This window comes from Lucilia sericata, unplaced genomic scaffold (genome assembly GCF_015586225.1).
Source record: "Lucilia sericata isolate MDLA Ls3-8-SP2 unplaced genomic scaffold, ASM1558622v1 Contig000084F_arrow, whole genome shotgun sequence".
Lineage (NCBI taxonomy): Eukaryota > Metazoa > Arthropoda > Insecta > Diptera > Calliphoridae > Lucilia > Lucilia sericata.
In genome coordinates this window covers 20,848-33,627 of record NW_023994117.1, presented here as the reverse complement: position 1 = coordinate 33,627, position 12,780 = coordinate 20,848, and the positions used below count along the sequence as shown (strand labels likewise).

The window sequence follows — 12,780 nt, the reverse complement described above, 5'->3', positions numbered from 1 at the left end:
CTCAATTATTAGATTTTGTTTTAATTAATTTTTTTATTTTTAATTCAATGTATAACAAATTTAAATAGTTTCTTTAAGCTTTTCAGTTTTAATGAATTTTTAGAACAAATCTGGATCCCTGAAACAATTTGTATGGTGGTAATTTTTTATTGTTTATAATCACTTTTTATGTGCATTCTGACTTCGGTCCAAAGCAGGGACTTTCTACTATGCCGTGTAAAATTATTCTGGTTATTATTTTATATAACAACCAGAATAAAGTATGAGATGTACATATTTTAAAATTAAAAGACAGCAGTCAAAAAATTTATAATGAATTGAAAAATAAAAAATATATTTTCTTTTTTTCATTCCTTTGATATTGTGAATTAAAATTAGTACATTGAAATAATTCAAAATTAATTTCAGGTTAAAAATTATTAAATAGTATTTTCAATATTTCTCCAGCAAATCTGGTAAAAATAAGAGTATAACACTAAAAAATCGCTGTAATAGCTACTAGGGATTTATTATTGAAAAAAAAAGTCAACTTTTTGTAAGAGTTCTCATTTTTATAATTCTTAACGTATTGTTTTAAATATTTTATAAATTAAATAAAATCTTCATGGTTGTCTCAGAATCTTTGTAGGAATTGGATTTGAAAACAACAAAAAACATACATTGGATAAATTAAATTCGATGTAATCGGATTTGTATTCGATAAAGAATTGAATTCTAGATTGAATTTAAAACGTATAATATTAAATTTCATTAATCTAACATATGTTATTTGTAGTTTTGAAATCCAATTCCGACAATGATTGCATTTTATGACAACCCCGTTAATTTATATAGCATTTATTTATTTATCGCCACAATACAATATTTGTTAATTTAAATATTATGTTATTTTTAAAGTGGATAATTTAATTAAAAAAATAATAATAATTTTTTTTAAATTTTGTATATACTTATTTTTTTAGCATTAGCTCTAAATTTTTTTTCTTTTTATATGTAGTTATTTCTTTTTATTAATTTTTGAATTCAATGAAATGTTTTCCAACTCTCCTTACTTCTTTACCCCATTTGCCCAAAAGCTTATTAGGCATGACTGGTGTTCTAGCCACAAAAGTCACCGTCTGAAACAGCTCTAAAATTAATACAAAATCGCTAGATCAAAAAGAATAATCGCTGAAATAACATCACTAAAAACGAAAGAATAGAAGAAAGGAGAAAACTGGTCAGAAAGTGAATAAAAAGTGAATAAACGTTGGTAAAAAAGACGCAAGTGTGAAAAGAATTAAATCGCGCACGTAAAAAACTTGTATAATTTTCTAGAAATTAAGTTAATTTATTAAAAAAATATAATAAAAATTAGTAAAATGCAACTGTGGAATCTTAGAAAATGTTATTATTTTGCAATATTTATGGTAAGTAAACAAAACTTGATAAAAAAGATACCAAAGGATGGATAACTAGCGGTGTATGTAATTAATGGAAAATCAAAAGAAACACGTATGCTAGACACAATTTTTTTTATTTCTACTCTATGGTTTGAGTACCGGTAGTAGTTTTCCATTTTAAATAAATATTACAAAAAACTTACTATTTTTTGCTTAATAACAAACAAATTTGTTTTCTTTTTTTGCAATATTTCAGATATTCTATGTTTTCTACCATCCCACAGATAGTGGGGCGGTATCATTGACCAGTGAAAATATTGATATGACTTTAGGTATGTATGATTCTTATAAGAATTTATTATAATCTTTATTTCACTTTTAATTAATTATGTTATCTTGAGTTGCTTATAAACATGTATGTATGTTTTGCGCTTTTGTTTATATGATTATAATAAAAATCCTGAAGTGTGGGTGTCACTCCTCACTTTTTGTTTAATTTAATAATTTAGTTAGTAGTGTGTGTGTAGTTTTTTATACATTATACATGAAATTGTCTCAAAGTTAAGGTTCCCTTTTGACGTGTCACATCATCTTGTGTTGTTGTTGTCGTGGGTTATACTATAAAAACAACAACAACAGATGCAGAGTACGCAAAGTAAAACACAAACAAATCAATTCATACTTTTCTTTCTGTATCTTTTTGTTGTTCTTTTTTTTCTAATGTTTGTCATTGCCCCCTACGCACACACATGTAAAATTATGTTAAAGAAAAGCCTGTCTTTTTTATTTAAAATCAAAAACAAATACAAATTAACAACGTCTGGTCAAAGTGTTTTTAGTTGAAAAGGTTAATTTTATTTTTAGAAATTTGTTGTTTTTCTATTATTTTTATTGTTTACTTATTTGTTTACTTTTATAAGAACACAAATATCTTTGTTAAGTAAACATTTAAAAAATGAAATAAGGAGAATTCCCGTTTTTGGAAATATGTTCATTATGGGCAATTTTAATAGTACAATTATGTTATATTTTGTTAAGTAAATAATAAATCGTCTGTTCTCAAGTTAGTTTTAACATTTGTGTATGAATCAGATGTTGTTTTTAGTAAAAAACGTTTCATTTATTTTTTTTGGTGTAAAATGTTTTAATTTATATTGTTAATTTATTGCCAAGCATGTTTTTCTGTTATCTTTATTTTTAACAGTTTGACAAAATTAATTTTCAACTTAATTGCATTTTACTTTGACTTAGATCTGTTCAGCTATGTAGAACTGATATAAAATATAACAATGTCTAAGTAATTGACAAGTAACATGTCAATATTTTAGTTTTTTGGTTGTTTTATCATTTAGAAGTTTGGGTTAAATGACAGGGAAAATTTGTATAGTTACTATCATGTAAGACATTCTTGGAAACTTTTTATAAATGTTAAAGTAATTTCATACAATATACACCCTCTTAAATACCGTGGGAACAACAGTGTAAATAAATATCAATCGAGGGAGACTACGAATGTGTACAAATATACAGTTATTGCAAGATTTTAAGTTATAGATGTATAAAATTGAGCAAAAATGTGTTCGAATAACATAGATGTCTTTACGCCATTTATGTTAACTGTAGAATGCCGGGTATCTCTGAATGAGACAGCTAGTTATTCTAGGATCATGCTAATATGGTTACCTGGAGATAGTAATTGTCAGTGCGATTGGTATCTCCCTTACAAACTGTAAGTCACTGGTTCAGACTGGCTCAAATCAGATGATTTAGCGAAGCCATCTTTCACACTTCGAGGTCAATTTGGTATCTATGCGATGCTCTCAGATAAGAAAGCTAGTACCAGTCATGACGGGACACTGTACAATTGGCAATCACGCCAGAAAAATGGGTCTCGAATATATCGACTACTGTAGGAATTGTCATAATGAGGAGGAAGAGGAAACAATACCTCACCTCCTGTGCTACTGTCCATCATTCAATGAAAGTAGAGAACATTGTTTGGCTTTGCTGCTCTCATGTTTGGCAGATCTACCTGGAATATGCCTTAAAAATATCCCAAACTTTGTGAATCAAACCGGCTGGTTTAAATCTGGGAGTAGTGGGTAGTACTTGAATGGACTCCTACGGTATAACAACCCACTCATTGATTTAGTGGCTACTCTTTTTACCTAAACCTGTTCGAAATAAGTTAATCTTGTATATAATGTAATAAGTGGAACTTTACTGTGACTAATACTTCAGTTTTTCTAGTTACATAAAAATCATGATTTTATATGTAATCATGGTTTAAAAGTAACACTAAATATGAATCATCATTCCAAGATAGTGAGTATGGTAGTATGTCTATTATATTATGCTCGCTCTTTTTGTAGTAAGGTTAAGGTGAGTGGTAGCAGTGCCGAGGACCTGTAGGCTAGCTAATGCATAAAGAAACTAGTTGTTAACAGCTCCCCTCTGTGTCATGGCAAAGCACGGTTGTAAGCTAGTTGCCTAGACCACGTATGCTTACTAGGCAACTAGCTTACTTGCAAACTCATGGGATCTAAAATAGGTTGCCAAATTAAGAAAACTAAGGATGATAGAAGGGACATGATGAACGTGGTGGTCGACCTGTTAGGTAATCGGACGTCACGATCAGAGATTAGGATGTTGAGGAGTAGGATAGTACATGGGACGTAGACGTTAAACTTACTGACCTTCATGCAAGAAAGTTTATTAAATCTTTAAATAGATTGATTTTAAACGAATCAATCGATTTTCGTTTTATTAAAAAATCGCAGATATTAAGGGGAACAAAACGTAATCGTTGGTTTATTATGGTTAATCAAACAATATATTTTATCTTTGGTTTAGCAAGCTTTTTAAAACAACAATCGTATCAATTATTCTGTTATAATTAACAATAAACTTTTATAAACTCTATTTACTTAACCTTCTTTGGCATTATTTCCTCATAACTTTAATTTAAACAGCTGTTAAATCGTATCTGTTTTAAATAATTAATATTTATACAATAGGGGGTTTCACTAGTATTGATTTAACTGGTATTGTATATTTCATTATGTTAATTAAAATCCAAAAAGCAATAACTTTCACTGATTTTGCTTTTTTATGTTTTTTTTTTTTTTTTTTTGCAATTATGTAAAAAATATTGCTCATCTTTGGGATTTGCGATAATGTTATGTATTTGATAAAACATTTAAACAGGTTTTCATAAAAACAATATTATCTATTGTTTCTTTTATTACTACTTTCGTATGTTTTTAAATTAGTAATCGTTTTTAGGCAAATTAATGCTGGATTTTTAAATCAAGTTTTAAAAAATTTAAGTACAATTTCTTCTTTAGGATAAATCCTATAATTGGACCATGATATTTGAAATTTACAGATTTTGTACTGTATTAATAAGTCTATCACTGGCCTCGGTCAGTCCAGTTATTAAAAATCGTACCTTATTTTACATGTTTGAATATTTTTAATGAAAATTATTAAAAAACTACCGGCTTTAGGATATAAAAATAAAAATAATTATTTAAGAATATTACCCCAAAACAAGGGTAATATAAAAACTGGAAATTAAAAATGAAACATAAGTTTTTTCATTTCGATTATTAATACAGTTCGGTTGCAAAGTGTTTATTTATAATTTATTTAATTTGTTTAAATGTTAAAGGTATTGTTGCACTAAAATTAAATTTACAGTTTTTTTATGTTAATTAGTGCTGCTTCGGCGAATAAATGTGAAGTAATAATTAAGTTAAAAAAACTTTTAGTAACTTATTCATCATAATTTATCAAAGAGTTATAACATACATTTAAATAGCAAATTTGATCTATAAACCTTTGATAAATGATTATGAATAAGACCGTAAATGTTCAGGAAATGTTTATAAAATATGTAATAACACAAATTACTTTATAATATATTCTAATTATAAAATGATTTAATTGAACAATTTTAATTCTAAAAGAAAAATTAAACAAAAGTACTGTTATTATATTTGTTTTAATTAACTTTTAAATATTATTAAACTAAACAAAGTGCTTTTTGTAATAATTTTTTTTAATTTTTTTAAATTACAGCCTCCAATGAATTGGTATTTTTAAATTTTTATGCAGAATGGTGTCGTTTTAGTAATTTATTAGCGCCCATATTCAATGAAGCCGCCGATAAGGTAATTTAAACACATAATAAACTATTATTCATAACTAAACTAAAACCTTTTCCTTAACACACTTAACTTGACAGGTTAAAGAAGCTTTTCCCGAAGCTGGCAAAGTTGTATTGGGTAAAGTAGATTGTGATAAGGAAACATCAGTAGCATCACGTTTCCATATTACCAAATATCCCACATTGAAAATTGTACGCAATGGACAATTAAGTAAACGTGAATATCGTGGTCAGCGTTCAGCAGAGGCTTTTGTAGAATTTGTTAAGAAACAATTAGAAGATCCCATCAAAGAGTTTAAAACTTTAAGAGATTTGGAGAATTTAGATTCTAAGAAACGTATTATTATCGGTTATTTTGATCGTCGTGATCAACCTGAATATGATACCTTCCGCAAAGTGGCTACAAATCTCAAAGACGATTGTCAATTCCATGCTGGTTTTGGTGATGCTGCTCAGGCTATGCATCCACCAGGTATGTTTCCTTTTTAATTGTTTATTTTGCCTGCTAATTATTTTTTAAAACTCTTGTTTTTATTGCTTATTATTTTTTTATTTGAATACTAACTCTTATTAAAAATAACACTTCCTAATATTCTTTGTTTAACTGTTACCACAAAGGAGTTGATGATAAACAACTAGGTAATATTACACAGAAATTAGCTTTAGGTAATTATTGTTTTATTTTAATTTTCTTTCTTTCATTTATTCTTTTCTGTTTGTTTTTATTATCTTGTTGTTCAATTAATTGTTAAATGTTATTCATCTTAAAATTTATGGTTTAATTTCAATGTAATTTTTGCTACCATTAAGTAGCGTGTTAGTCAGACTAGTCAATCTAATTAATAGATGAGTTAATAGACCAATACAAGGGCAGGGACTGATCAATCTATTAACATGTCAATAGTCAATATTATAATCAATTGATTAGTGAATAGACTACTTATTCGGCTTGTCCATAGACTAGACAATAAACTAATCTAAAGGTTAGTCAATAGACTAGTTCAGTAGTGGTCAGTAAACAAGTCTATATAATAGAAAAGACTGGACAATATATGAGACAATGGACTAGTCAATAGGCAAGTCCATAGCCTAGTTAACAGACTAGTCCATAATCTATACAATAGAGTATTCATTAGACTAGTCAGTAGCCTAATCCATAGAATAGTCAACAGATCAATACATAAACTAGACAATATAATAGACAATATACTAATCAGAAGACTAGTCAGTAGAGTAGTTCATAAACCACATAATGGATTCCCTCAATAGATCAATCCATAGGCTAGGCAAAACACTAGTTAGGTTAGGTTTCACAGACTGCTAACTACTAGGAGTAAGCTTTACTTGAGTCCTTAGGGTCCTTTAGGCAATTCACTAGTTAATAAACTATTCTATACCGCATAGACTAGTCCATAGACTGATCTATAATCTAGTCATTAAACAAGACAATGAACTAGACAATAGGCGATTCCATAGAATAGTCCATAATTTATACACTAGAATACTCAATAGACTAGACAATAGAGTCAACAATAGTCTAGTCATTTGAATCGTCAATAGAAAATCCATAAACTAGACAATAAACTAGTCCATAGACTATTCATTAGACTAGTTCATATACAATTCATTTGAGTAGTTAATAGATAGTTCATACACAAGTCAGTAGACCGGTACATAGACTAATCAAAAGACAGATCAATAAGCTAGTAAGGAGAGTTATCATTAGACTAATACTCTGGACATTGGACTAGTCAATAGACTGACTATTCATTAGATTAGTCAACAGAATAGACTGTTCAATATATTAGTCTGCATTTGGCCAAAAAAGAGCGCATCACTAGTTGTCTCCATAACTTTACATAATAGGTGGAAAGAAATTTACAAAATTTTCATCAAAACTGCATGTGCTTTCACACATCATCTTTCTTTACAGGATCATTATGCAAACCAAAAAAGCACATTTTTTTAATTTTCAAAACCATTACAAATAATATTTCCTTTATACTTCTACTTACTTTTTAGGTTCACCAATTATTGTCTTCAGACCCGATGTTGCTGTAACACATGAAAATGATGAAACTTATACTGGCAGTTTGAAGAATTTCGATGAATTGAAAATATGGATTCAAGAGAAATGTGTGCCGTTGGTGCGTGAAATAACATTTGAAAATGCTGAAGAATTAACCGAAGAAGGTTTACCATTTTTGATTCTTTTCCATCATCCCGATGATACCAACTCCATTAAAGATTATAAGGCCATAATAGATCATCAGTTATTAGATGAAAAACGTAAGTTTTTTTTTTAATTTTTCTAGATGCCCATATTTTTATATATTTCATTTTTATTATTTTAGAAAACATTAATTTCCTTACGGCTGATGGTAAACGTTTTGCTCATCCTTTACATCATTTGGGTAAATCGGAAGAAGATTTGCCATTGATTGCCATCGATTCATTTAGACACATGTACTTATTCCCCAACTTTAAGGATATGTACACGCCCGGTAAACTAAAACAATTTTTACAAGATTTATATAGTGGAAAGTTACATCGGTAAGTAGTTTAATTTTTAAGTTTATTCCAAATATATTTTAATAACTTATTGTTTTTCTATAACTAGTGAATTCCATTATGGTCCTGATCCCTCTACTAATGAGGTACAAAGTGAAGTTGTAAATACCTCGCCGCCAGAGTCAACATTCAAGAAATTGGGTCCTTCTAAGAATCGTTATACTCTGCTGCACAAAGATGAATTGTAAATTGTAAATAATTATTCTTCTTTTTCTTCTTCTTCTTCTAAAACCAGCACATAAATATTTAACATTTACATTATTTTTTATATTGTTTAATGAAAGTATTGAAATGTGCCTGTATAATTCCAGTTTCTTTTCTACAATTTATTTTCTTTTAGAAAATAATATTTTTAAAAGTTTTCTTTACCAACAACTGAATAATTATTTTTTTATACATAAATAATTTAATTGATTTGAATTATTTTATAATACACAAGCTATTTAACGTAATTATATTTTGTGTGTCCCTCCCTCCTCTACTCCTGTACTACTCTAGGATCTTTTTTTTTAAATAATATGCTTTAAAATGTAATTGTTGATTTAAACAATAATTGTGATTTTTTTCCACATAAATAAAACTATAATTTAATAATAATATTAAAACAAATTATTATAATAATAAAAAATTATAAATAAAACATGAACTTTACTTGCTGAATTATTATCTACACCATTTTGACTACTTTTTAGAATTTAGAAATATTTATAATTAATAATTAAGATTAATTAATAATTGCTAAATTATATTTTTCTTATTATAAATATTTCTATTACAATTGCTATTCATATATAATTCCATTTTAACCCTTGGAAATTTCCAACTGAAATAACATCTTGCTTTTCTTTCTGGCCAGCAAATTAAAACATTCATAAGCGTTCGAAGGTTTTATTTTTTTTATTAAGATTTCGTTTGTTTGGGAATGTTGTAATTTGTTCTAGTACTAAAGGCTTCCTTAATATTTTGCTGCTTTATTATCTATTTTCAGTTGTGAAGGGTTTTTATAATAAAAAAAGTTTGTGTTTTAGGAAGCATTAAAAAAATCACAAAACTTACAAATGTAGTTTGTATAATGTATTATAAATTATGTATAATAAAGTTTAGATTTAATAAAAAAAAAACAACAAACCGTAAATGTGTTTTAATGAAGATTGGTATGAGAGCAAATATCTGGGTTCTGTTAATAATGATTTTTACTTATAAAGATCTTTGATGATTACTGCATTATCTCGAATAGTTCTTGTGTTTGAGCATCATTGACTGGTCTATGTAACAGTCTATTCACTAGTTTATGGACTACATATTACTAACATATGGACTAGTCTATTGACTACACTATGGACCAATCAATTGAGTTGCCTATGGTCTAGTATATTCACCCCTATTCTGCATTTCGATTACGTTTACGCATTCAGTTACGTAACGATCGAGAAAAGGTATTCCAACAAAAAACTGAATCGTAAGAAAAAAAAAAGAAGCAATTCCATTTCGTTTCAATGCTTTACGAATGTGTGTATTCTGCGTTACGATCGTACCTACGTTTTTGCGAGTTGTTGTTTATGTGGCGGTGAGTCGAAGCGAAATGAAGAATACCAAAGTTGCCAAACGGAGAAAATTTTGATTCGAATTGAAATGCAGAATAGGGGCGATTGTCTATCCTATGGACTAAACAATAGTATATGGGCTAGTCTATATCATGGACTACTTTATTGGCTAATATATGGACCAGCGCATTATTAATATACAGTCAACTATATTGAACTATGAACTAGTCAATTGACAAGTCTACAGACTAGTCTATTGTCTTGGCTATAGAATAGTCTATGGTCCATTTAATTGTCGAGACTATTCACTATTCTAGTAAATAGTTTAATGACCAGTCTATTGTCTAATATATAGAATAAAATCTATGGACTAATTAATTGTCTAGTCTGTAACCACTCAATTGTTTATACTGTGAGTAGTCTAAAGACTAGTATGTTTACTAAACTATTGACTAATCTAATAACTATGTAATTTGTCTAGTCTATGTAACAGTCTATCGACTAGTTTATAAGTTACTAGGCTTAGGGGAACAAACTTCCCGGGAATAATTGGTCTATATTGTTTAGTATATTGACTAGTTTACAGAGCAATCTATTGTGTTACGTGACCTTTGGCAGCACTAGGTTGAATCCTGGCCGACTAACTTTTCGCATGACACACTCAGAGGTGGTCTCTCCCTTCAACCTAGCCTCAGGGCAGTACCAATTAATGATGAATTCACTAACGTTACAGAAACTAACACGATTACACTACATTGAGACATGACCACAACAGGAGGTAGATGTTTCTCCAGCCGCCCATCCCAACCATGGTTACTATCTCCTCTCATCCTCTAAAGCAACCCCTTAACACCGCTCGCTGTTCACCACTTACCTTCTCTCTTCCTACCCCTTAAACAAATAAACTTAAGCCTTCATACCTTTTTTTTTTTTTTTTTTTAATTCAAATCATTTAACGAACATAATTTCATTTATTTTATCTATTATAGGTTTCCTAAGATGTTTATCTACCTTAAAAATTGGGCTTATAATAATAGAATAAAAGAATTAAACTTCAACAATAAAGAAAAATTACATATATTTATACACAAATCTAACAAAATAACGTATTATTACACTAATTCTTAGCGATATTCACAATAGATGATATCAGGCGTTTCTACATGCCACAGGAAAAGACCCTTTTCCAAAATAAAACGTTTATTTATTTTTTTGCACAATATTGCCAGACCATCGATATGGTTCACTATATCTAATCTTCCTGATCCTGTTCTAAAGAGCTCTTTATTTCGGGAGGGAAAATACAATTAAATAAAAAAAAAACTAAAGTTCGAATATATACTTCGTTTTGTTTTGGGGATGGATATTCCTACAACCTGACGATTTTTTTTCTTCTTGCGAGGCACGCTAATCACAAACACATATGAATATATCTTATAAATAAATTAAACTTAAAACTAATAAATGATACGGAGTAATCTTAACCCTAAATTCTGATATATATCTTCTGTTCTATAGTTAAATATACTAAAAATCAAGTGCAATAATTGAAATTTCACAATTGAATACGTAGCGTCGAGTATTGAACGGATTGTACTCTTTTTCTTTCTGGCTATTATTTTTCTTAATTGAGTATGGTTACCTGTTGTTTTAGGAGAGGATTTAAATTTTTGGAGAACCCTTTTTGAGATTCTTCCCAGGAAGAGTAAGGTTTCCGAAAATAGTTAACTCTGGTCCTGCTCCAGATAGAAACCCGTCTCAAGCTGTTTGGTCGAAAGATTAATATTTATAAACATTTGACCAGTAACGCTAATAAAATAACCTATACACTATGAAACTTACGTTCTCCAAGCTTATAATACTATTTTGCAGGAACACTTCTAGATTTCCTTATCCTTGTCGTTGCAGTAACCTTTAACTTTATTTCTTGTCCAATACTCGAAATTCTCAAACTCTTGCTACCCTATAGACCAGACGTCGGCGCTAGTATTGTTCTGACAACGAAAATTTTCGGCAAATTACATGTACACAACACGATCGCAGACGAACTTCTAAACAAGAGCATCAAAAATACAAATATTTTATTTAGTTGCTTGACAGCATTCAACAAAGCAGGGTGATGTCGCTTTGTTAAAGAAATTGCAAACACAACTTAAAAAAACAAAAACAACTTGCAAAAACAAGAGCATAATTTTCAAAAACAACATACACCCTAAATAATTTTCTAGAATGCATAACAATGAAAGTTAATAAGATCATTCTTATTTAATACTTTTTTGTATATTTTAATTTGAAATGTTGTTTCTATCTGATGAAATTATTATTCTTATGTACATTGACTACATTTTGTTAATAAATATTAGCATTTTACAGTAATGCAATTTAATCTTCAAAATTAAAAATGACCAAATATTTTTTTCAGTGCAATTTCATTGAAAAAATGCCAACAGTGTGAGTGTAGTGGTGATTTTTTTATCTGCCTCTCTATACGCCGGTATATGCTATAGACACACAAAACATATATTGTAAGAAAAATCACACAACTTTCTTTTCTATATATTTTTTTTTTTTTTTTTTACAAACTGTTGCTTTACCTTTATTATGTAATTTCCTTTTGTATTATTTTTAATCTTTACTTTTATTTGCCAATGTATATGGTGTATATTTTTTTATTTTTTTTTTTATATAAAAAACTAGCGATTTGATTTCACTTATTATTGCGCGCACTTTTTTATGTCTTTATTTCTCAACGTCCAGAAGCTTTGTAATCTTACCAAGTACAAAATTTACATGGCTACGCTTGACCTATATTAACTAGCTATTCCAATAAAGCCATCTTTATTTTTTTTTCCCTCTAAAATCTGCCTTTTAACAACGATACATATATCCCTTTCTAACAAAATTTTATTTAGTTAAATATATCTATTTCATTTCCATTAGAATTCCCCATTACAACTAAATTTCAATACAAAAAGGACGCATAAATTCATTCATCCGTTTTACTACTACGTACCCTACTGTAGCAATCATTCACAATAGTCTGCAACAAGTAAAACATATACGAACGTTTACCAACACTGGATAACATATGTTTCATTTTTTACAACAAAAC

At 28.7% G+C, this 12,780-nt stretch overlaps 1 protein-coding gene across 3 annotated transcripts; it reads left to right on the top strand.

Moving 5' to 3' along the window:
- The first annotated feature begins 1,191 nt into the window (after positions 1 to 1,191).
- Positions 1,192 to 8,674, top strand: LOC119599671 (endoplasmic reticulum resident protein 44). 3 transcript variants are annotated; one of them, XM_037949546.1, is made up of 8 exons: positions 1,192 to 1,409; positions 1,639 to 1,714; positions 5,466 to 5,557; positions 5,632 to 6,025; positions 6,172 to 6,192; positions 7,576 to 7,842; positions 7,908 to 8,106; positions 8,174 to 8,674. In XM_037949546.1, the coding sequence occupies exons 1-8, from the start codon at positions 1,362 to 1,364 to the stop codon at positions 8,310 to 8,312; spliced, it is 1,236 nt and encodes a 411-aa protein (XP_037805474.1). In that variant the 5' UTR covers positions 1,192 to 1,361; the 3' UTR covers positions 8,313 to 8,674. The 3 variants fall into 3 exon arrangements, with proteins under 3 accessions (XP_037805474.1, XP_037805473.1, XP_037805475.1); XM_037949545.1 differs by having other exon boundaries at positions 6,172 to 6,219; XM_037949547.1 differs by lacking the exon at positions 6,172 to 6,192 and having other exon boundaries at positions 1,195 to 1,409.
- Positions 8,675 to 12,780: the final 4,106 nt, after the last annotated feature.

Coding starts and splice junctions, on each gene's coding strand:
- LOC119599671 (XM_037949545.1), top strand. CDS start 1,362: ATGCAACTGTGGAATCTTAGAAAATGTTATTATTTTGCAATATTTATG. Junction 1,715..5,465: donor AAATATTGATATGACTTTAG/GTATGTATGATT, acceptor TTTAAATTACAG/CCTCCAATGAATTGGTATTT. Junction 5,558..5,631: donor TCAATGAAGCCGCCGATAAG/GTAATTTAAACA, acceptor TTAACTTGACAG/GTTAAAGAAGCTTTTCCCGA.